Source organism: Rhinopithecus roxellana, chromosome 12 (genome assembly GCF_007565055.1).
Source record: "Rhinopithecus roxellana isolate Shanxi Qingling chromosome 12, ASM756505v1, whole genome shotgun sequence".
NCBI lineage: Eukaryota > Metazoa > Chordata > Mammalia > Primates > Cercopithecidae > Rhinopithecus > Rhinopithecus roxellana.
Window position 1 is genome coordinate 29,566,837 of NC_044560.1, and position 19,111 is coordinate 29,585,947.

At 57.9% G+C, this 19,111-nt stretch overlaps 1 protein-coding gene across 6 annotated transcripts in view; it reads left to right on the forward strand.

Moving 5' to 3' along the window:
* PLEKHG5 (pleckstrin homology and RhoGEF domain containing G5) overlaps positions 1-18,511 on the forward strand; it is a 32,431-nt gene extending 13,920 nt beyond the window's left edge. For 3 of the 6 annotated variants that reach the window (XM_030943006.1, XM_030943007.1, XM_030943004.1), the window contains 20 exons: positions 8,104-8,233; positions 9,712-9,817; positions 10,226-10,286; positions 10,516-10,607; positions 11,077-11,213; positions 11,528-11,673; positions 12,226-12,429; positions 12,506-12,694; positions 13,061-13,156; positions 13,889-13,939; positions 14,060-14,209; positions 14,551-14,661; positions 14,768-14,917; positions 15,009-15,146; positions 15,295-15,414; positions 15,968-16,100; positions 16,192-16,307; positions 16,401-16,597; positions 17,053-17,814; positions 18,063-18,511. In XM_030943006.1, the coding sequence (XP_030798866.1) occupies positions 8,104-8,233; positions 9,712-9,817; positions 10,226-10,286; positions 10,516-10,607; positions 11,077-11,213; positions 11,528-11,673; positions 12,226-12,429; positions 12,506-12,694; positions 13,061-13,156; positions 13,889-13,939; positions 14,060-14,209; positions 14,551-14,661; positions 14,768-14,917; positions 15,009-15,146; positions 15,295-15,414; positions 15,968-16,100; positions 16,192-16,307; positions 16,401-16,597; positions 17,053-17,814; positions 18,063-18,072 (3,099 nt within the window). In that variant the 3' untranslated portion in view covers positions 18,073-18,511. Of the gene's footprint in view, positions 1-2,858; positions 2,926-8,103; positions 8,234-9,711; positions 9,818-10,225; positions 10,287-10,515; positions 10,608-11,076; positions 11,214-11,527; positions 11,674-12,225; positions 12,430-12,505; positions 12,695-13,060; positions 13,157-13,888; positions 13,940-14,059; positions 14,210-14,550; positions 14,662-14,767; positions 14,918-15,008; positions 15,147-15,294; positions 15,415-15,967; positions 16,101-16,191; positions 16,308-16,400; positions 16,598-17,052; positions 17,819-18,062 lie in introns of those variants that run through there. The other 3 variants (XM_030943010.1, XM_030943005.1, XM_030943009.1) reach the window with 2 other exon arrangements.
* The last annotated feature ends 600 nt before the right edge of the window (positions 18,512-19,111 follow it).

Below are 19,111 nucleotides of genomic sequence, written 5' to 3' on the forward strand. Positions count from 1 at the left end.
GGGGTGTGTCCCCGCCGGCTGAGATGTACCCGCCAATCCTTGGCCCTTTGTGTCTGGGGCCAGCTCCGGACACACCTGTGGGTCCCGGGCCCTGTGCTGGGCCGCCCCTCTGCCTTTCTTCCTCTGCCCTGGCCCTGCCCACAGCCTCCTCTTACCCCCGAGGCCTCTGCTTCTCCTTTTGCCTCTGGCCCCAGCCCTTGTGTGAGGGTGGACGCCTGGCTCTCTGTCCCCATCTTCACACGTGTGTGTTCCCCAGAGCGCCCCCCTCTGTTATTCTGGCTGCCTGGAGTTAGAAGGGGGTGGGAGCTGGCTGTTCCCATGGGTGGGCTCTCTCCTCCCTTGGGTTGAGACCTGGGAACATTGCCCCGGACCCTGGCGTCCCTCCTGCAGGACAGAGGCAGGACATGGTGGGCAGGCAGGTGAGGGAGGGGCAGTTGCGTCTGAGAGAAGGGGCTGGAGTCTGGCTTCAAGAAGGGACTGTTCTGCCCAAGTGCTGGGGGAGTCCTGCCCCTGGAGGGAGCTGGGGAGACTCTGGGGTTTGGGGGTGGGGCGTGAGGCAGGATGGGTAGCAGAAACTGCACCAGGGGTCTCTGCCCACCCCAGCTTCTCAGTTGGGCTCATGGTTCTCCTGGGGGCTTCCAGAACTTCATCCTCAATCACATCTGCTTGATGAAGTCAGAAACCACCTGGTTCAGATCCTGGGGCTGAGCCTCACTGTGCCCCTAGTGCCCCTGAGCCTGGGGACTGCTGAGAGGAGGGAAGCAGATGAGGTCAGCCGGGCCTGGGCACCAGCTCCTGGCAGCAGCCGGAGGAGTCAAGCAGCCTCAGTGATGGTAGTGGACATTCAGACCATCACAGCAGCGAAACTGATCTCGAGTCTTTCAAGGGATCCAGGGTGGGGTGCATCATAGGGCTCAGTCCATATTTGTTGAATGCTGACTCTTCTATGAGGAGTGAATCAGGGTATAAAATCTGCTGTCTGTGTATTGGATTGATTTAAAAACAAGATTGTGGCACAGAATCAGAGTTGGACTGGAAGGGTCCCAGAGACCCTCCCAGAACTCCTTCACCCTAGCACTGCTCCTGCCATGTCACCCCCTACCTGCGGTGGGGCCAGGGCTTGGGTCACGGGCAGGTCTGCAGCCCCAGCTGGCACTAGGAAATCTCAGGAGGCCCAGAAGGGATTGGAGTCAGGAGCCTCTGCCAGGCAGGCTGGGCACAGAGGGCCAGAGGGCTGTGGCTCCCAGGACGAGGGGACAAGGTGGGGCAGGGCCCTTCCCCAGATCATTCTCATGAGGAGACACCCAAAGCTTGGGCTCCCAGAAGCTGCAAAGCCTGACGTTTCTTTCAGCAGTGCTCTGTGGATTCAGGGCGAGGACATAGGAAGAGCCCTGGCTGAGGATAGCTTAGTGGTTTCTGTAGTTTTTAAATTTTTTCTGAGACAAGGTCTCACTCTGTCGCCCAGGCTGGAGTGCAGCAATGTGATCATGGCTCACTGCAGCCTCAATCTCCTGGGCTCAAGCAATCTTCCCGCCTCAGCCTCCCAAGTAGCTGGGACTACAGGAGAGTATTACCACAGCCAGCTAATTGTGTTTGTTTTTTGTAGAGACAGGATCTCACTGGGTTGCCCGGGCTGGAGTCTATTTTACAGTAGATTAATACAGAAACCAGAAAGAGCTGCAGGGGTTGAGGGATCAATCCCATGACCCTCACTTCAAGCCCCACCAGCACAGTTGAAGATAACTCCTAAAGGGTGTGGAAGTGGGGGCACCTGGCGCTCAAGGCTGCCTTCAGGAATCTGGGTCATCCTGTCCCCAGCCACCTGCCTGGGGCCCAGCTCCATGCAGATGAGCCCCTCCCTGAGCATGCGGGCGTGCTTGGAGTGCCACCTGCTGACTACCAGTCCTGTGCCCTGTTCCCTTTTTTGTCAGATGGAGACACAGAGGGACACAAGAACCGACAGGGCTTGCATCAAACTGAGATTGATTTTCTCCTGTCCCTGTAATCCCAGCCGGCCTGAGGCCAGCGTCTCCCTCCTAAGACACCCACAAGAGGGTGCGAATGTGGTTAAAATCTGGAATCCAGGCTGGGTGCAGTGGCTCACGCCTGTAATCCCAGCACTTTGGGAGACCGAGATGGGTGGATCACCTGAGGTCAGGAGTTCAAGACCAGCCTGACCAACATGGTGAAGCCCCGTCTGTACTAAAAATCCAAAAATTAGGTGGGTGTGGTGACGGTGCCTGTAGTCCCAGTTACTTGGGAGGCTGAGGCAGGAGAATTGTTTGAACCCGGGAGGCGGAGGTTGCAGTGAGCCAAGATTGTGCCACTGCTCTCCAGCCTGGGCGACAGAGCGAGACTGTATCTCAAAAAACATAAATAAATAAATAAATAATCTGGGATCCAGAGCCCCACACACACTGGCTTCAAGTCCTAGCTCCACTGGCTATGTGACCTTAGACAAGTCATTTCACCTCTCTGAGTTTTACTTTCCTCTTGTGTGAAACAGGGACAATAACAGCCCCTATCTTATAGGATGAGATACACATGTAACGCCCCCGGTGCAGCTCCAGACACATGATGACCACATTAAAAACACGCTCAGACTCTTCCCGGCCTTCTCCTCCCTCCTGCTGTCTGTCATTTTCTCTGCTGTCCTCACCATGCCTATCTCAGAAACCTCTCACTGGGCTTTCACCAGCCAGAAACTCTTCAGCGCCTCTCTCCTGCCTTAATTCATAAATTAAACAAGTGTTTATGGAGCAGCTGGGACTGGAGGTCAGGCGCTGAATCAGACAGAGTAACATTTCTGTCCTTGCGGATGTGAACAGGTGTGGAGGCAGCAGGGTGGAAGATGTGACCTGTCAGGTGCTGGAAAGTGCTGAGGACAGGAAAGGAGCGTGGAGGGTGAATGAGGAGGATAAGAAGGTGACTTGGGGGGAAGCTCGCAGGAGGGGAGGGAAGGCAGGGAGCCGTGCATTTCACTATCTGGAGAAAAGCATCTCAGGCCACGGACTGGCAGATGTGACAACTCAGAGGTGGGAACTGCCCTGAAGGAGAGTGTCCTGGAATGACCAGGAGGCCAGCGGGTAAGGGGAGTGAGCCAGGATGGAAGAGCAGGACAGGAGGTCCCTGAATGGGGTGGCCTTAACCCTAAACAAAAAGTCAATGTCATAAAAGACTGAAAACCCTAACCTTAACCCTTTTGGCTTGTTTGTTTGTTTGTTTTTATAAGATAGTGTCTTTCTCTGTAGCCCAGGCTGGAGTGCAATGGCACAGTCTCAGCTCACTGCAACCTCTGCCTCCCCGGTTCAAGCCATTCTTCTGCCTCAGCCTCCTGAGTAACTGGGACTATAGGCGTGTGTCACCACGCCCGGCTAAGTTTTTGTATTTTTAGTAGAGATGAGGTTTCACCGTGTTAGCCAGGATGGTCTTGATCTCCTGACCTTGTGATCCACCCGCCTTGGCCTCCCAAAGTGCTGGGATTACAGGCATGACCCACTGTGCCCGGCCTTTTTTTTTTTGAGACGGAGTTTCACCCCAGGCTGGAGTGCGATGGCGTAGTCTTGGCTCACTGCAACCTCTGCCTCCCATATTCAAGCAATTCTCCCGCTTCATCCTCCCGAGTAGCTGGGATTACAGGCATGCACCACCATGCCCAGCTAATTTTGTATTTTTAGTAGAGACGGGGTTTCTTCCATGTTTGTCAGGTTGGTCTCGAACTCCTGACCTCAGGTAATCCTCCCGCCTCGGCCTCCCAAAGTGCTGGGATTACAGGCATAGCCACTGCGCCTGGCCCCTTTTGGCTTTTATTCAGAGTGAGATGGGAACCCCTGGAGGGTTTTGAGTAGATACAGTGGGACTCCTCTTTGAACAGGGCCCACTCTAGCTGCCCATGGATGACATATTGTGGGGGACAGGGGTAGCAGTAAGGCTAGTTTTGAGGCCGTTGTTGTCATCCAGCTAAGAGGTGGCTGGGCAGTGGCACGCTTATGAGCTGTGGCTGGGTTGAGGCCACAGATACTAAAGGTGGAGCCAGCGGAATTTTTGGGCTGACTAGATGGAGGTGTAACAGAGATTGTCAAGAGTGACCCCAAGCTAGCATGGTGGCTCACACCTGTAATCCCAACACTAATTCCAGCCCTTTGGGAGGCTGAGGCGGGTGGATCAGTCGAGCCCAGGAGTTCGAGACCAACCTGGGCAACATGGTGAAACCCTGTCTCTACTAAAAATTAGCTGGGTGTGGTGGTGCATGCCTTTAGTTCCAGCTACTTGGAAGAGTGAGGCAGGAGAATCACTTGAACCCAGGAGGTGGAGGTTGCAGTGAGGCAAGATGTGGCACTGCACTCCAGACTGGGTGACAAAGGGAGACCCTGTCTCAAAAAAAAAAAAAAAAAAGAAATCCCCCACCTTGCAGCCATTGCAGCCATCAGAAGAATCAAATATCATCTATGTATGCTAAAGCTCTTAGGACTACAGGCTCGCATCACCACGCCTGGCTAATTTTTTGTATTTTTTTTTTTTTTTTTTGGAGACGGAGTCTCGCTTTGTCACTCAGGCTGGAGTGCAGTGGTGTGATCTCGGCTCACTGCAACCTCTGCCCCCGGGTTCAAGCAACTCTCCTGCCTCAGCCTCTCGAGTAGCTGGGACTACAGGCACATGCTGCCATGGCCGACTAATTTGTATTTTAGTAGAGACGGGGCTTCACCGTGTTGCCCAGGCTGCTATCGAACCCCAGAGCTCAGGCAATCTGCCCGCCTTGGCCTCCCAAAGCGCTAGGATTACAGGTATGAGCCACTATGCCTGGCAATTTTTTATATTTTTAGTAGAGATGGGGTTTTGTCATGTTGGCCAGGCTGGTCTTGAACTCCTGACCTCAAGCGATTGAGTGAGATTACTGGGGAACAAGACATCTCAAAGTGCCACGCCACAGATTACTTATTAATTATAGGGGAAAAAGGGACTCTACAAGGTACAGAGGTCCCCAGAGGATCCAGCATTACAGGCAAATAGCAAGAACACACAGTCAGCTCTGTGGTGTCCCTGCCTGAACACTCAGTTTGAAACTTTCTGAAGACCACCAGACGGATCCACATTGAGGAGCTCTGTGCAAGGCTGCTGGCTCAAAGGCTTAAAAAATGTCAAGGTCGGCCAGGCATGTTGGCCCATGCCTGTAATCCCAGCTCTTTGGGAGGTCAAGGCGGGCAGATTGCTTGAGCCCAGGAGTTCAAGACTAGCCTGGGCAACAGAGTGAGACCCTGTCTCTACTGAAAATAAAAAAATTAGTTGGGCGTAGTGGCATGCACCTAGTAGTCCCAGCTACTAAGGAGGCTGAGGCAGGAGGATTACTTGAGTCCAGGAGGTTGAGATTGCAGTGAGCTGTGATCATGCCACTGTACTCCAGCCTGGGCTACAGAATGAGACCCTGTCTTGAAGAAAAAAAACAAAGTCAATGTAATAAAAGACCACAAAAAACAAGGCCAGGCGCGGTGGCTCACCCCTGTAATCCCAGCACTTTGGGAGGCCAAGGCAGGCAGATCACGAGGTCAGGAGATCCAGACCATCTTGGCTGACACGGTGAAATTCCGTCTCTACTAAAAATACAAAAAATTAGCCGGGCGTGGTGACGGGCACCTGTAGTCCCAGCCACTCCGGAGGCTGAGGCAGGAGAATGGCTTGAACCCAGGAGGAGGAGCTTGCAGTGAGCTGAGATCGTGCCACTATACTCCAGCCTCGGTGACAGAGTGAGACTCTGTCTCAAAAAAAAACAGAAGACCACAAAAAACAAGGAGTCTAGAGTATGGTGGTCTGATCTCGGTTCACTGCAACCTCCATCTTTCGGGTTCAAGTGATTCTCCTGCCTCAGCCTCCCAAGCAGCTGGGACTATGGGCACGCACCACCATGCTTGGCTAATTTTTTGTATTTTTGGTAGAGACGGGGTTTCGCCATGTTGGCCAGGCTGGTCTTGAACTCCTGACCTCAAGCAGTCCGCCCACCTTGGCCTCCCAAGGTGCTGGGATTACAGGCATAAGCCACCTCATCTGGCCAGAATTCATTCATTCTTTTTTTTTTTTTTTTTTTTTGGAGACGGAGTCTCGCTCTGTCGCCCGGGCTGGAGTGCAGTGGCTGGATCTCAGCTCACTGCAAGCTCCGCCTCCCGGGTTCACGCCATTCTCCTGCCTCAGCCTCCCAAGTAGCTGGGACTACAGGCGCCCGCCACCTCGCCCGGCTAGTTTTTTGTATTTTTTAGTAGAGACGGGGTTTCACCCGGTTAGCCAGGATGGTCTCGATCTCCTGACCTCGTGATCCGCCCGTCTCGGCCTCCCAAAGTGCTGGGATTACAGGCTTGAGCCACCGCTCCCGGCCCAGAATTCATTCTTAAAGGATAAACAGACATAATCAAATGCCACGTGTGAACTTTGATTAGTTCCTATATGAGGAAGTATATCTGTAAGAACATTGTTTAGATACTTGGGAAAATGTCAATATGGACTCTATATCAAGGTTCAGTTTCCCAAATGCGCCAATTCTATGGGGTTTTGTAGGAAAGGTGTCTTTGTTCTTAGGCAGCACCATGGTTTCTGCCCCAGGGGAGGGGGGTGCCGAGAAGAGAATGGGAGAGAAAGCAGATGTGGCAGATACCAACAACTGGGGAGTCCAGAGGGCGTGTGCTATTCTTATAATTTTTGGTAGGTTTGAAATGTTTTAAAACAAGTCTGGGCGCGGTGGCTCATGCCTGTAATCCCAGCACTTTGGGAGGCTGAGGCAGGCGGATCACCTGAGACCAGGAGTTCGATACCAGCCTGGCCAACATGGTGAAACTCCGTCTGTACTAAAAATACAAAAATTAGTCTGGTGTGGTGGTGTGCGCCTGTAATCCCAGCTACTCAGGAGGCTGAGGCAGGAGAATCGCTTGAAACTGGGAGGTGGAGGTTGCAGTGAGCCGAGATCACGCCATTGTACTCCAGCCTGGGCAACAGAGCAAGATCCCGTCTCAAAAAAAATTTAAAAAAATAAAAAGAAAAGAAATATTTTAAAACAAAACTTGGGAAAAATAGAGAGTGGGAGGAGAGAACTAGGAAGTCGTGAATACTGATACCTGTTTACAGAGTTTAGCTGTGAAGGGAAAGAAAGAAAGTCAGCCTAAGCTGGAGGGTGAGGTGAGGCCTCTGTAAAATGATGAAATAAGGCTGGGCATGGCAGCTCATGCCTGTGATGCCAGCATTTTAGGAGGCCAAGGTGGGCGGATCACTTGAGGCCAGGAGTTTGAGACCAGCCTAGGCAACATGGTGAAACCCTGACTCTACAAAAAATACAAAAACTAGCCTGTGGTGGTGCGTGCTTCTAGTCCAAGCTACTCGGGAGGCTGAGGCTAGAGGCTCACATGAGTCTGGGAAGTCAAGGCTGCAGTGAGCCATGATTGTGCCACTGCACTCCCTGTCTCAAAGAAAGGAAAAAAAAGATGGAGAAGCTGGGCGCGGTGGCTCACGCCTGTAATCCCAGCACTTTGGGAGGCTGAGGCGGGTGGATCACGAGGTCAGGAGATCGAGACCATCCTGGCGAACACGGTGAAACCCCATCTCTACTAGAAATACAAAAAAATTAGCCGGGCATGGTGGTGGGCGCCTGTAGTCCCAGCTGCCGGGCGACAGAGCGAGACTCTGTCTCAAAAAAAAAAAAAAAAAAAAAAAATTTAGCTGGGCGTGGTGGTATGCGCCTGTAATCCCAGCTATTGGGGAGACTGAGGCAGGAGAATTGCGTGAATCTGGGAGGCAGAGGTTGCAGTGAGCCGAGATCAAGCCACTGCACTCCAGTCTGGGTGACAGAACGAGACTGTCTCAAAAAAAAAAAAAAAAAGTGGAGAAAAAATAACCACGTGTTGGTGTGCCAACGAGGGAATGATCCAGCAGAGGGGAAACTTGATGTGGGAGACGGGGGACTGCTGGGGGGTGTCCCCTCACCCTGGATCGAGGGATGGATCCATTAGGGAGAGCTGGCCCAGGTTGGAGCAGGGCGGTTCATTCTAAGTCCCTGCAGCCCTGAGCCGGGGTCGGGGGATGTGGTGGAGCTCGTGGACCTCCTGAAGTCTTCTGTCCCTACCCCAGGTATGTCACCACGCCGACTGCCAGCAGCTGCACCGCCGGGGACCCCTCAGCCTCTGCGAGGCCTGTGACAGCAAGTTCCACAGCGCCATGCATTATGATGGGCATGTCCGCTTTGACCTTCCTCCACCAGGTGAGCGCAGGCGGGAGCCACAGCTCGGGCCCCCAGCGCTCCTGTGGTAGTGTTTCAGTAACCGTTGGAACCGTGCTAGGGCATCATAAGGACTAGATGACTGTACATAATGAAACCCGAGTATGTCATGGTTCCTTTTGTTCCAAATGTTTTTTAGCAAGAGAAAAAGTCCATGACCCTTCCAGAGGCAGGCCTTTCTCTATCGGGTGCTGTGTTCTCACTGGTTCTCACCTCCCCCAGCTGCTCCTGCCCCTGGCCTGTGGCCCACACAGAGAAGGCCCCTTTCTTTCTAGTTCTGCCTGTCCTCAGGGCAGGGGACTTCTGGACAAGTCCTCCAAGCCAGGCAGTGGGCCTAGCAGAGGCAGTGTGGAGTGGGGTGGTCAGGTCAGGAGGCACTTGTAGCAGGAAATAAGAAATTCCTTGTGCTGAGCAGGGACCCAGCTCAGGCCCACCGTCAACTGCCTGTGGAGGGGTGACTTGCAGGCACCCAGGCCTGGTGAGAAATGCCAACCCCTGTGCCCTTTCCCAGCTGATCAGAGGAACAAAAGGATTCTTCTGGTTGGGCACGGTGGCTCATGTCTGGCATACAAAAAATACAAAAATTAGCCAGGTGTGGTGGCACCCTCTTGTGGTCCCAGCTACTTGGAGGCTGAGGTGGAAGGATTGCTTGAACCCAGACAATGGAGGCTCCAGTGAGCCATGATCGTGCCACTGCACTCCAGCCTGAGCGATGGAGGGAGATCCTGTCCTAAAAAACAATAAACAAACAAAAGGATTCTCTCTCTCTGCCAGGGCCCCTTGGGAATTCAGATGTGGTCACAGCATGGGGGAGGGGAGGCCTGGAAGAAAGAGCCATGGACTTTGGTCCCTTCCTGTAACAACCCCAGAGGCAGGGCTTCCTTATCCTTATTTTATAGAAGGGTAAACTGAGGCCACAGGTGGGTTTGCTTTTGGGGTGGAGCTTTACCATGGGTGTCATCCCCGGGCCTTTGTGTCCTTTTGGGTCTGTGGGGATAGATAGCAATGACTGAGGCCACGAGAGGGGGCTCACACCTGTAATCCCAGCACTTTGGGAGGCTGAGGTGGGTGGATCACTTGAGGTCAGGAGTTTGAGGTCAGTCTGGCCAACATGTTGAAACCCTGTCACTACCAAAAATACCAAAAAATGAGCTGGGCATGGTGGTGCACGCCTGTAATCCCAGCTACTCGGGAGGCTGAAGCACGAGAATCGCTTGAACTCAGGAGGCGGGGGTTGCAGTGAGCTGAGATCACACCACTGCACTCCAGCCTGGGTGACAGAGTGAGACCCTGTCTCAAAACAAAAAACAATGGCTGAGCCCCTCTTCTCACAGAACTGAAGGGCCCTCGCTACCTTTCATCTGGGGGTTCCAGGGTAAGACTGTGGTCCCTCTGGAGGCGGCCATGCTGCAGGCTAAGGAGGGGCGGGGAGGCACAACCCCCTCCCGCTTTCTCCCAAGGCTCTGTCCTTGCCCGGAACGTGTCCACCCGGTCATGCCCGCCGCGCACCAGCCCCGCGGTGGACTTGGAGGAGGAGGAGGAGGAGAGCTCTGTGGATGGCAAAGGGTAGGTGAGGGGTGAGTGGGCAGAGAGATACCTGGGGGGCCCCAAGGCTGGGTCTCAGATCAGACATTCAGGACCAGATGGTTTGGTGCCCTCCCCGAGTAAAGCTGATGGGCAGACCTCTCCCCACCCCTGTGGCTGTCCTGACTACGGGAAGAGGCCACCCAGCCTGGGCCAGCCTCCAGGGCGCTTGGGATCCTGGCCCACACCAGACCAGGTACCATTCGGTGTGACTCCCATGTTGGCCACCAGAGGGCGCACAGCCCCATTCGGGCCGGGCAGGGTTGAATCCACGCGGGTTACCTGTCACCTAGGGTGAGCGAAGGGCGGGGAAGCCACAGGCCCACTCGCCGCCCACGCTGGTAAGGGCCACCCACACCTCCAGCCTCTGCCCTCCCCGCTTCCCTGCAGGGACCGGAAGAGCACAGGCCTGAAACTCTCCAAGAAGAAAGCAAGGAGGAGACACACGGATGTGAGGAGCATCCCCGGGGCGGCACATGGGGGTTCCCCACAGCCTGAGCCCTTCCCTGAGCCTGGGCCTCCCTCCGGGGCTGGGGTGGGGAGGTCTGCATCCCAGGCTGCAGAGGCCTGGGAGATCGCTGGGGTTCCCATCCCAGACCGGAGGGTGGGGAGGGTGGGGAGGAGGGTGGTGAGGAGAAGCTCACAGCTCCCCCCCGCCCCGCCCCGCCCCATTCTCTCAGGACCCCAGCAAGGAGTGCTTCACCCTGAAATTTGACCTGAATGTGGACATCGAGACGGAGATCGTCCCAGCCATGAAGAAGAAGTCGCTGGGGTAGGGCTTGGTGGGGCTCAGGATGGAAGTGGGACTGGGAGCAGGGGTGGCCCCATGTCACAGGTTCTGGGTCTCTGCAGGTATGACCTGTGTGTCTGTGTGGTGGCCCGTAAGTGAGCACATCCCTGCGTGGGCAGACCCATGTGGGTGTGCACGCCACTGTGAGGGAGTGTGGCGGGGTCCGTGTACTTGTGCGTTTTAATCATGTATGCAGGAGTCAGGCCTGCGTGTGGGTAGGCGTGTGACAGGTCTGCCGTGGTGTGCAGATGCGCCTGTGTGAGGACCTCTGCGGGCAGGTGTCTGTGGACCTGCATGTGATCTCACGCGGGCTTCCCTTTTCCGTTGGGAAGGTGGGGGAAGGTGGGGGCAGCTGGGGCTGTGGGTGGGGCAGGGGCTCGTGGGGGCAGGGCCCAAGCTGAAGTGACTGGCCGCCTTGTTCTAATGCACACGCCTCCTATCCTGGGGGCAGGGAGGTGCTGCTGCCTGTATTTGAAAGGAAGGGCATTGCGCTGGGCAAAGTGGACATCTACCTGGACCAGTCCAACACACCCCTGTCCCTCTCCTTCGAGGCCTACAGGTTCGGGGGACACTATCTTCGTGTCAAAGGTGAGCAGCAGCCTGGGCCAAATGGGGCCGCTGGGCCAGGCGGAGCCTCCTGGATATGGGCACCTTCCCAGGCTCAGGTTCCCATTGGCTGTGGGCCTGAGCAGCCTCATTACCATACAGGTGTCTCTGCTGGGTGCTGCTTGCTGGGGGGAGAGGCGGGGGGGGGGGAATGGGGGGAGGGCTGGCAGGGCAGGGCTGTAGGGGGAGGGCAGGCAGGCCTTGGTGTGGATCCTCTGGGGAGAGAGGACTGGGGCCCCCTCCTCCACCAGACCTGGGTACTGAGGATCTCTCGTGGCCCCCACATGCGGCCCCAGCCAAGCCTGGAGATGAGGGCAAGGTGGAGCAGGGCGTGAAGGACTCCAAGTCCCTGAGTCTGCCGATCCTGCGGCCAGCTGGGACTGGGCCCCCCGCCCTGGAGCGCGCGGACCCCCAGAGCCGCCGGGAGAGCCTGGACATCTTGGTGAGGAGGAGGGCGTGTGTCAGGGGAGGGGGTGGGAAGGGGCCCAGGCTGGACCCACGGCCCCTCCTCAGAGGCAGTCACCCTGGGTCTCTCACTGCCCCCTCTTGAGGATTTCATTGTCCCTTCTGGAAAATGGGGCTGGCTGTGAGAGTAAGGGACCCTCTCTCTCTGGGTCTAGCGCAAGGTGAGGGCTTGTATCTGAGACTCTTCTAGTGCCAGCGGGTCAGGGAACCTGCGTGTGCATGTGTGCGTGAGAGAAGTGCCCGGGGCTACAGACCGCCCAGAGCTGTGTTCCAGAGTGCATCTGAGTGTGTGTAACTCTGTGCTTCATGCTGGAAGCTGAGGGACTTGGGGCTGATAGTCTGGGCGTATCTGTGTCTGGACCTTCCAGTCTCCAGACGTGTCTGGGTCCCAGGAGAGGGGACACCCCAGGGTAGAGATGCAGAGACCCTCCTCCATCCCAGGCTGGCCTGAGGCCCTGGAAACCCGCCTTGGGGTGGGGCCATGGGGGCTGGCAGGGGGTCCCGGCCCTGACCACCCCTCCCTGGTCAGGCCCCTGGCCGCCGCCGGAAGAACATGTCGGAGTTCCTGGGGGAGGCGAGCATCCCTGGGCAGGAGCCCCCCACGCCCTCCAGCTGCTCTTTGCCCAGTGGCAGCAGTGGCAGCACCAGCAGCGGCGACAGCTGGAAGAACCGGGCGGCCAGTCGCTTCAGTGGCTTTTTCAGCTCGGGCCCCAGCAGCAGCGCCTTTGGCCGGGTATGTGGCCCCATCTGCCCAAGGTCAGGCAGCTGGCTGGCCGTGACTGCTGAGGCTGACCAGGGTATCCTTCCAGGAGGTAGACAAGATGGAGCAGCTGGAGGGCAAGCTGCACACCTACAGCCTCTTCGGGCTGCCTAGGCTGCCCCGGAGGCTGCGCTTCGACCATGACTCCTGGGAGGAGGAGGATGATGAAGACGAGGATGAGGACAATGCCTGCCTGAGGCTGGAGGACAGCTGGCGGGAGCTCATTGATGGGCATGAGGTGAGTGCGGGCCACAGTGCTGCTCCCTCCTTGTCCCGAAAGGAGGACAGCCCTTGGGAGGAGGATCCAGTGATGAGATGTTCCATGGGATGCCCCAAAGAGGCCACTGTTATTATTGGCTCACTTTGGAGACAGAGGCTGGATGAAAATGGTGTGCTGCTTGGCTGTTTTAATGGCAGAGGAGGGCCCAGATCTTGGGTGTCTTGACTGTGATTATTCATGTGGTATCAAGGGTGACCCTGCTCCTCTTGGGACCTCCGTGTCCCCATTGGGAAAATGAGAAAGCTGCATGCAGTTTGCTTATCCTCCCTGGCCACCCTAAGGTGCTCCAGGCCTCCTTGTTGACCCGTCCTGCCCTCCTTGTAGAAGCTGACCCGGCGGCAGTGCCACCAGCAAGAGGCAGTGTGGGAGCTACTGCACACGGAGGCCTCCTACATCAGGAAACTGCGGGTCATCACCAATGTGAGTAGGAGCTGTGCTGGTCCCCGTGTTCACCCTGCCCCCCTCTTTCTGGTCTCTTTCTGGCAGCCCTCAGCTGAGTCTGAGCCTTTGCAGAAGGAGCAGGTGCCTGGCAATGAGGTGGGGGCAGGAAAGTCAGACAAGGGCTGTGCCCAGGGAGGAGGTGGCTCCTAGAGGAACCTGGGAGGGGGCTTCAGGCAGGTTTGCCAGGTTCAACTGAATTAGCACAGGTGGGGCTTCATTCTTTCACTTTCGTTCAGTGGCTGTTTCCCAACACTTGCTGTGTGCTGGGTGCCTAGCAGCCCACACCCTGGATGGGCCAGAGTGAGACGGCACTGTAGGGATTTCGGCTCAGGAAGGGGAGCACATGCCCTGGTCTTGGAGCTTCCTGGAGGGAGGAAGCACCCTCAGAGGTGAAATATGGAGGTTGAGCCAGGGTGGAAGTGGAGAAGGGAATTCCAGGCGTGGCTGCAAGGCCAGTCTCCCTGGCGCTTCCCTCCAGGAGGGACCAGGGCAGCGTGACCCCCCGGGAGGGCTGTTGAAGGCTGGGTCTTTCCTCAGGGTCTGGACTTTCCAGGTGCGAAGGCCAAAGGGTACAGCCTCCGTATCCCTGGCTGCTGTGGGGCCTCCTGGAAAGGGGAAGGGGAAGGAGTGGCTGGGGAGCCTGAGGCCGGGTGGGGTCTTAGGGCTGAGACAACCTCCCGATCCCAGCCACAGCATCCCCTGATCCCACAGCTGTTCCTGTGCTGCCTCCTGAACCTGCAAGAATCAGGGCTGCTGTGTGAGGTGCGCTGGGGTCCGGGGGCGGCGGCGGGTGAGGTACCGGGAAGGAGGGCGGGACCTGGACGTGGGGCGAGGCTAACCTGGCGGAGGGGCGTGGCCAACCGCACCTCCCGCGGCGCCCAGGTGGAGGCGGAGCGTCTGTTCAGCAACATCCCGGAGATCGCGCAGCTGCATCGCAGGCTGTGGGCCGGCGTGATGACGCCGGTGCTGGAGAAGGCGCGGCGCACACGGGCGCTACTGCAGCCCGGGGACTTCCTCAAAGGCTTCAAGATGGTACGGGCGGGGCCCGGCGCAGGCGGGGCACTGAGGTAGGGCTGGGGCGCCGAAAAGGCTCCACGTGACCGCACTTGACCTCCTGTGGCCAAGGGTGAGGAATTACGAGGCGGTCGCCCGGGTTTGAGCCCTCACCTGGCCATCTACCCCTGCTCCCTGGCCGCGAGTGATCTCTTTGGCTGAGGCTCAGTTTCCTCATCTGGAAACAGGGATCATAAGCTTGCCCCCCCTTGGGGTGGTCGCCCAAGTGCAGTAAGGAAGCGCTTGCGCAGCGCCTGGCGCGGGCCGGCCCACAGGGAGCGCGCAGTAACCGGCGCCGTGGTTGTTCTGCCCCGGGCCAGTTCGGCTCGCTCTTCAAGCCCTACATCCGCTACTGCATGGAGGAGGAGGGCTGCATGGAGTACATGCGCGGTCTGCTGCGCGACAACGACCTCTTCCGGGCCTACGTCACGGTGAGAGCGTGCGCGCCGTGGGCGGGGGCGCAGGAGGGCGGGACCCTGGGCGGGGCCGGGTGGGGCGGGGCCTACCCTGAGCCCCGTCCCCACTCCCCTACCACAGTGGGCCGAGAAGCACCCACAGTGCCAGCGGCTGAAGCTGAGCGACATGTTGGCCAAACCCCACCAGCGGCTCACCAAGTACCCGCTGCTGCTCAAGTCGGTGCTGAGGAAGACTGAGGAGCCGCGCGCCAAGGAGGCCGTCGTCACCATGGTAACCCTGATGGCTGGCAGGGGTGGTCTCCCCTGCACGGCTGTCTACCCCTTCATGACCCTGGGCCTGAAGCCCCCTCGCCTGCCCCTAGATCGATTCCGTGGAGCGCTTCATCCACCACGTGAATGCGTGCATGCGGCAGCGCCAGGAGCGGCAGCGGCTGGCGGCTGTGGTGAGCCGCATCGACGCCTACGAGGTGGTGGAAAGCAGCAGCGACGAAGTGGACAAGGTGGGCGTGTGTCTGCGGGGGTTGCTGGCTGGGAGAGAGGAAGGCCAAGCTGGCAGGCAGGGTCTGTGCTAGGCATCTCACTGAGGATGCCTAGCTGAGATGGGAGTCAGGCTCTGGCCTCCCCTACACTCATGCCCTCTGTCCCCAGCTCCTGAAGGAATTTCTGCACCTGGACTTGACAGCGCCCATCCCCGGCGCCTCCCCGGAGGAGACGCGGCAGCTGCTGCTGGAGGGGAGCCTGAAGATGAAGGAGGGGAAGGACAGCAAGGTGATTCCAGGGCCACCCTCTCCCCATGCCCTGTCCTTCCTGGGGACCTTCTGGGCCCCAGTCACTGGTTCTCAGCTCCCCAGTCACTTGGGTGGTGACTCAAGAACCGGTGACTTTGTCACAGTGAATGACAGTTCTCTGTCTGCCATTCACAAATCCAGCAGCAGGGTCCTAGCCCTTGAAGGCACCAGTGGTACCCATTTGTCGGTGTCACGTGGGTTCCTGGTGGGAGGGCAGCCACATTCCACAAGTGGGCCAGGAACCCCAGAGCCTTGCTACTGTGCCGTGGCCCTTTCAGGCATGGGGCAGGCTGAGAGATTGCACATGGTGACTTCAAAGTCACCACTCTTCTTTTTAATGTAAACTTGTATTAAGTCATCAACATACATCTCAGTGAAAGAGAATCATCTTCCTCTTCATTTTAATTTTACTTGAAGGTTCATGCTGGGAGGAGTGTTTGACAAAAACGGAATGCTCCCAGGGGACGCTGGGGCCACCGTCCCCGGCCCTGACCCTGCTGGCCTTTCTGCACTGCCCCCACCCCACACTGCAGGTGGATGTGTACTGCTTCCTCTTCACGGATCTGCTGTTGGTGACCAAGGCAGTGAAGAAGGCAGAGAGGACCAGGGTCATCAGGCCACCCCTGCTAGTGGACAAGATTGTGTGCCGGGAGCTACGGGACCCTGGTAAGGGGCCCTGGTCCTGTTCCTGGTCAGGGACTGTGATAGGCGAGGGCCATCGTCTCTGCTGACACTGACTTGGGCTTTCCCTAACCAGGGTCCTTCCTCCTTATCTACCTGAATGAGTTTCACAGTGCTGTAGGGGCCTACACATTCCAGGCCAGCGGCCAGGCCTTATGCCGTGGCTGGGTGGACACCATTTACAACGCCCAGGTGAGCGCAGAGTAGTGAGTGGGTGGGCAGGGCAGATTAGGGAGCTGCTGGTCACAACCCATTCTGCCCCATGTACCCCAACACTGCCTGCAGAACCAGCTGCAACAGCTGCGCACACAGGAGCCACCAGGCAGCCAGCAGCCCCTGCAGAGCCTGGAAGAGGAGGAGGATGAGCAGGAGGAGGAAGAGGAGGAGGAGGAGGAGGAGGAAGGCGAGGAGAGTGGCAATTCAGCTGCCAGCTCCCCCACCATCATGCGGAAAAGCAGCAGCAGCCCCGACTCTCAGCACTGGTATGTCTGCTCATGACCACCCAGCAAGTCAAACCAGGACAAGTACTCCAGCCCAGGACTCCTGAAGGCCCAGCCACGCTCCCTTCCTCCCAATGGCTTCTTGTCATGAACACTGTGGGAGCAGGGCTCTATCTCCCCCAGAGTCCAGGTGGGGTGGGCAGACACCTTTCCACGTGCTGCCAGCTCTGATCCATTCGTGGTAGCTGCCTGGGGTGCTGTGCTGAGGATCCTTAGGGCAGATCCAGCCTTGGCAGGGAAGAGTACTGGGCTCGCTACTGAGGTCTGTTGTGGGCACTGGAGCTGGAAGATCTGCCACACCTGCCACATGCTGCCATCTCTGAGCCTCTAGGCCCAGGAGAGCAGAGGGTATAAACCACTGTGCACTGCCCAGCCTTGGGCTGCCTCAGGTTATCTAGGTTTCATGGCCTGGGCTGACTCTGCTCCTGGCCCCACAGTGCCTCAGATGGCTCCACGGAGACCCTGGCCATGGTTGTGGTGGAGCCTGGGGAGACGCTGTCCTCCCCCGAGTTCGACGGCGGTCCTTTCAGCTCCCAGTCCGATGAGACCTCTCTCAGCACCATTGCCTCATCTGCCACGCCCACCAGTGAGCTGTTGCCCCTGGGTCCAGTGGACGGCCGCTCCTGCTCCATAGACTCTGCCTACGGCACCCTCTCCCCAACCTCCTTACAAGACTTTGTGGCCCCAGGCCCTGTGGCAGAACTAGTGCCTCGGCCCCCAGATTCCCCACAAGCTCCTTCCCCTCCACCCTCGCCCCGTCTCCGCCGCCGCACCCCTGTCCAGCTGTTAACCTGCCCGCCCCAACTGCTCAAGTCTAAGTCCGAGGCCAGCCTCCTCCAGCTGCTGGCAGGGGCTGGCACCCATGGAACATCCTCTGCCCCTAGCCGCAGCCTGTCAGAGCTCTGCCTGGCTGTCCCAGCCTCAGGTATTAGGACTCAGGGCTCCCCTCAGGAAGCTGGGCCCAGCTGGAATTGCCAGGGGGCCCCTAGCCCTGGCAGTGGTCCTAGGCTAGCTAGCTGCCTGGCCGGGGAACCTGCAGGCTCCCACAGGAAGAGGTGTGGAGACCTGCCCTCGGGGGCCTCTCCCAGGGTCCAGCCTGAGCCCCCACCAGGAGTCTCCACCCAGCACAGGAAGCTGACCCTGGCCCAGCTCTACCGAATCAGGACCACCCTGCTGCTTAACTCCACGCTCACTGCCTCGTGAGTGGCCTGGCCTGGGGTAGGGCAAGTGGCTCAGGGCAGTGGCATGGGGGCCCAGTCATGCCTGGGAGCATCGCATTTGGGGAGGGTGATGGTGGAGGGAGCCTGAACCCTGCCCAGTGTCTGGGTGCCGGGAGCTGTGGTGGGCAGTAGTGAAGGGGCCTGAGGAGTGCCGTGGGGAAGAGAAGGTGACCAGAGCCACTCTGAATGGTGTCAGCCAAAGAAAGACTCCCTTCCCCACCCTGTAGGGAGGTCTGAGCAGAGGGAGGCCCCCAAGAGTGCCATTGACCAAGAGACAGTAGACAGCCTGCCTCATGGGGCGTGCCGGCACCTGCTTCAGTTGCTGCCTCCTGTGTGCATGAGCCGGATGCTGGGAAGGATCCCTGCCTACACCCGGGCCTGATTTGTCCTTTGCCAGACGGGATGGAGTGGAGGAGGCCCAGGCCACAGTACCACCTGACCTGCCCAGGCAGCCCCTCGTCACCTACTCCCCGAAGTTAACAGCTCAAGTCGAATCCAGGGCTGGGCTCCCAGGCTGCCCATCCCACTTCTACCCTCACTGGCCTCCAGTGGGACTCGCTCCTGCCTCGCCCCTACCTTCCCAGTCCCACAGGCCACCCCTGGCTTGGGCTAGGTTCTGTAAAGTTACGTATTTATTGAGCTTTTGGTTCTTTTATAAAGACTTGTCTAGACTCCACTGGGAAGAGTCCTTTGCTTTGGGGTCCAGTGACTCGGGGCACTTGAATTCAGGGTGGCCTCTTTGCGTTCCTGTGCCCCTCCACATGCCATGGATGGCCCATGGATAGAGCTTCCCGTGGGAAGTAACTGGGGGTGGGGTGCCACCAGATCAACATCCCCAGACTTCCCCACCTTCAGCCACCATCAGAACCTCTCCCCAGGTGCCCTCCTGGGATTCAGGGCTGAATCTGCCCAGTTCCCACACTCTTAGGAAGGTGGGTCCCCCATGGGGGTCCCTTCAGGTACCTTTTTTTTTTTTTTTTAAGACAAAGTCTCGCCGGGCGCGGTGGCTCAAGCCTGTAATCCCAGCACTTTGGGAGGCCGAGGCGGGTGGATCACGAGGTCAGGAGATCGAGACCCTCCTGGCTAACACGGTGAAACCCCGTCTCTACTAAAAATACAAAAAACTAGCCCGGCGCGGTGGCGGGCGCCTGTAGTCCCAGCTACTCGGAGGCTGAGGCGGGAGAATGGCGGGAACTCGGGAGGCGGAGCTTGCAGTGAGCCGAGATCGCGCCACTGCACTCCAGCCTGGGCGACAGAGCGAGACTCCGTCTCAAAA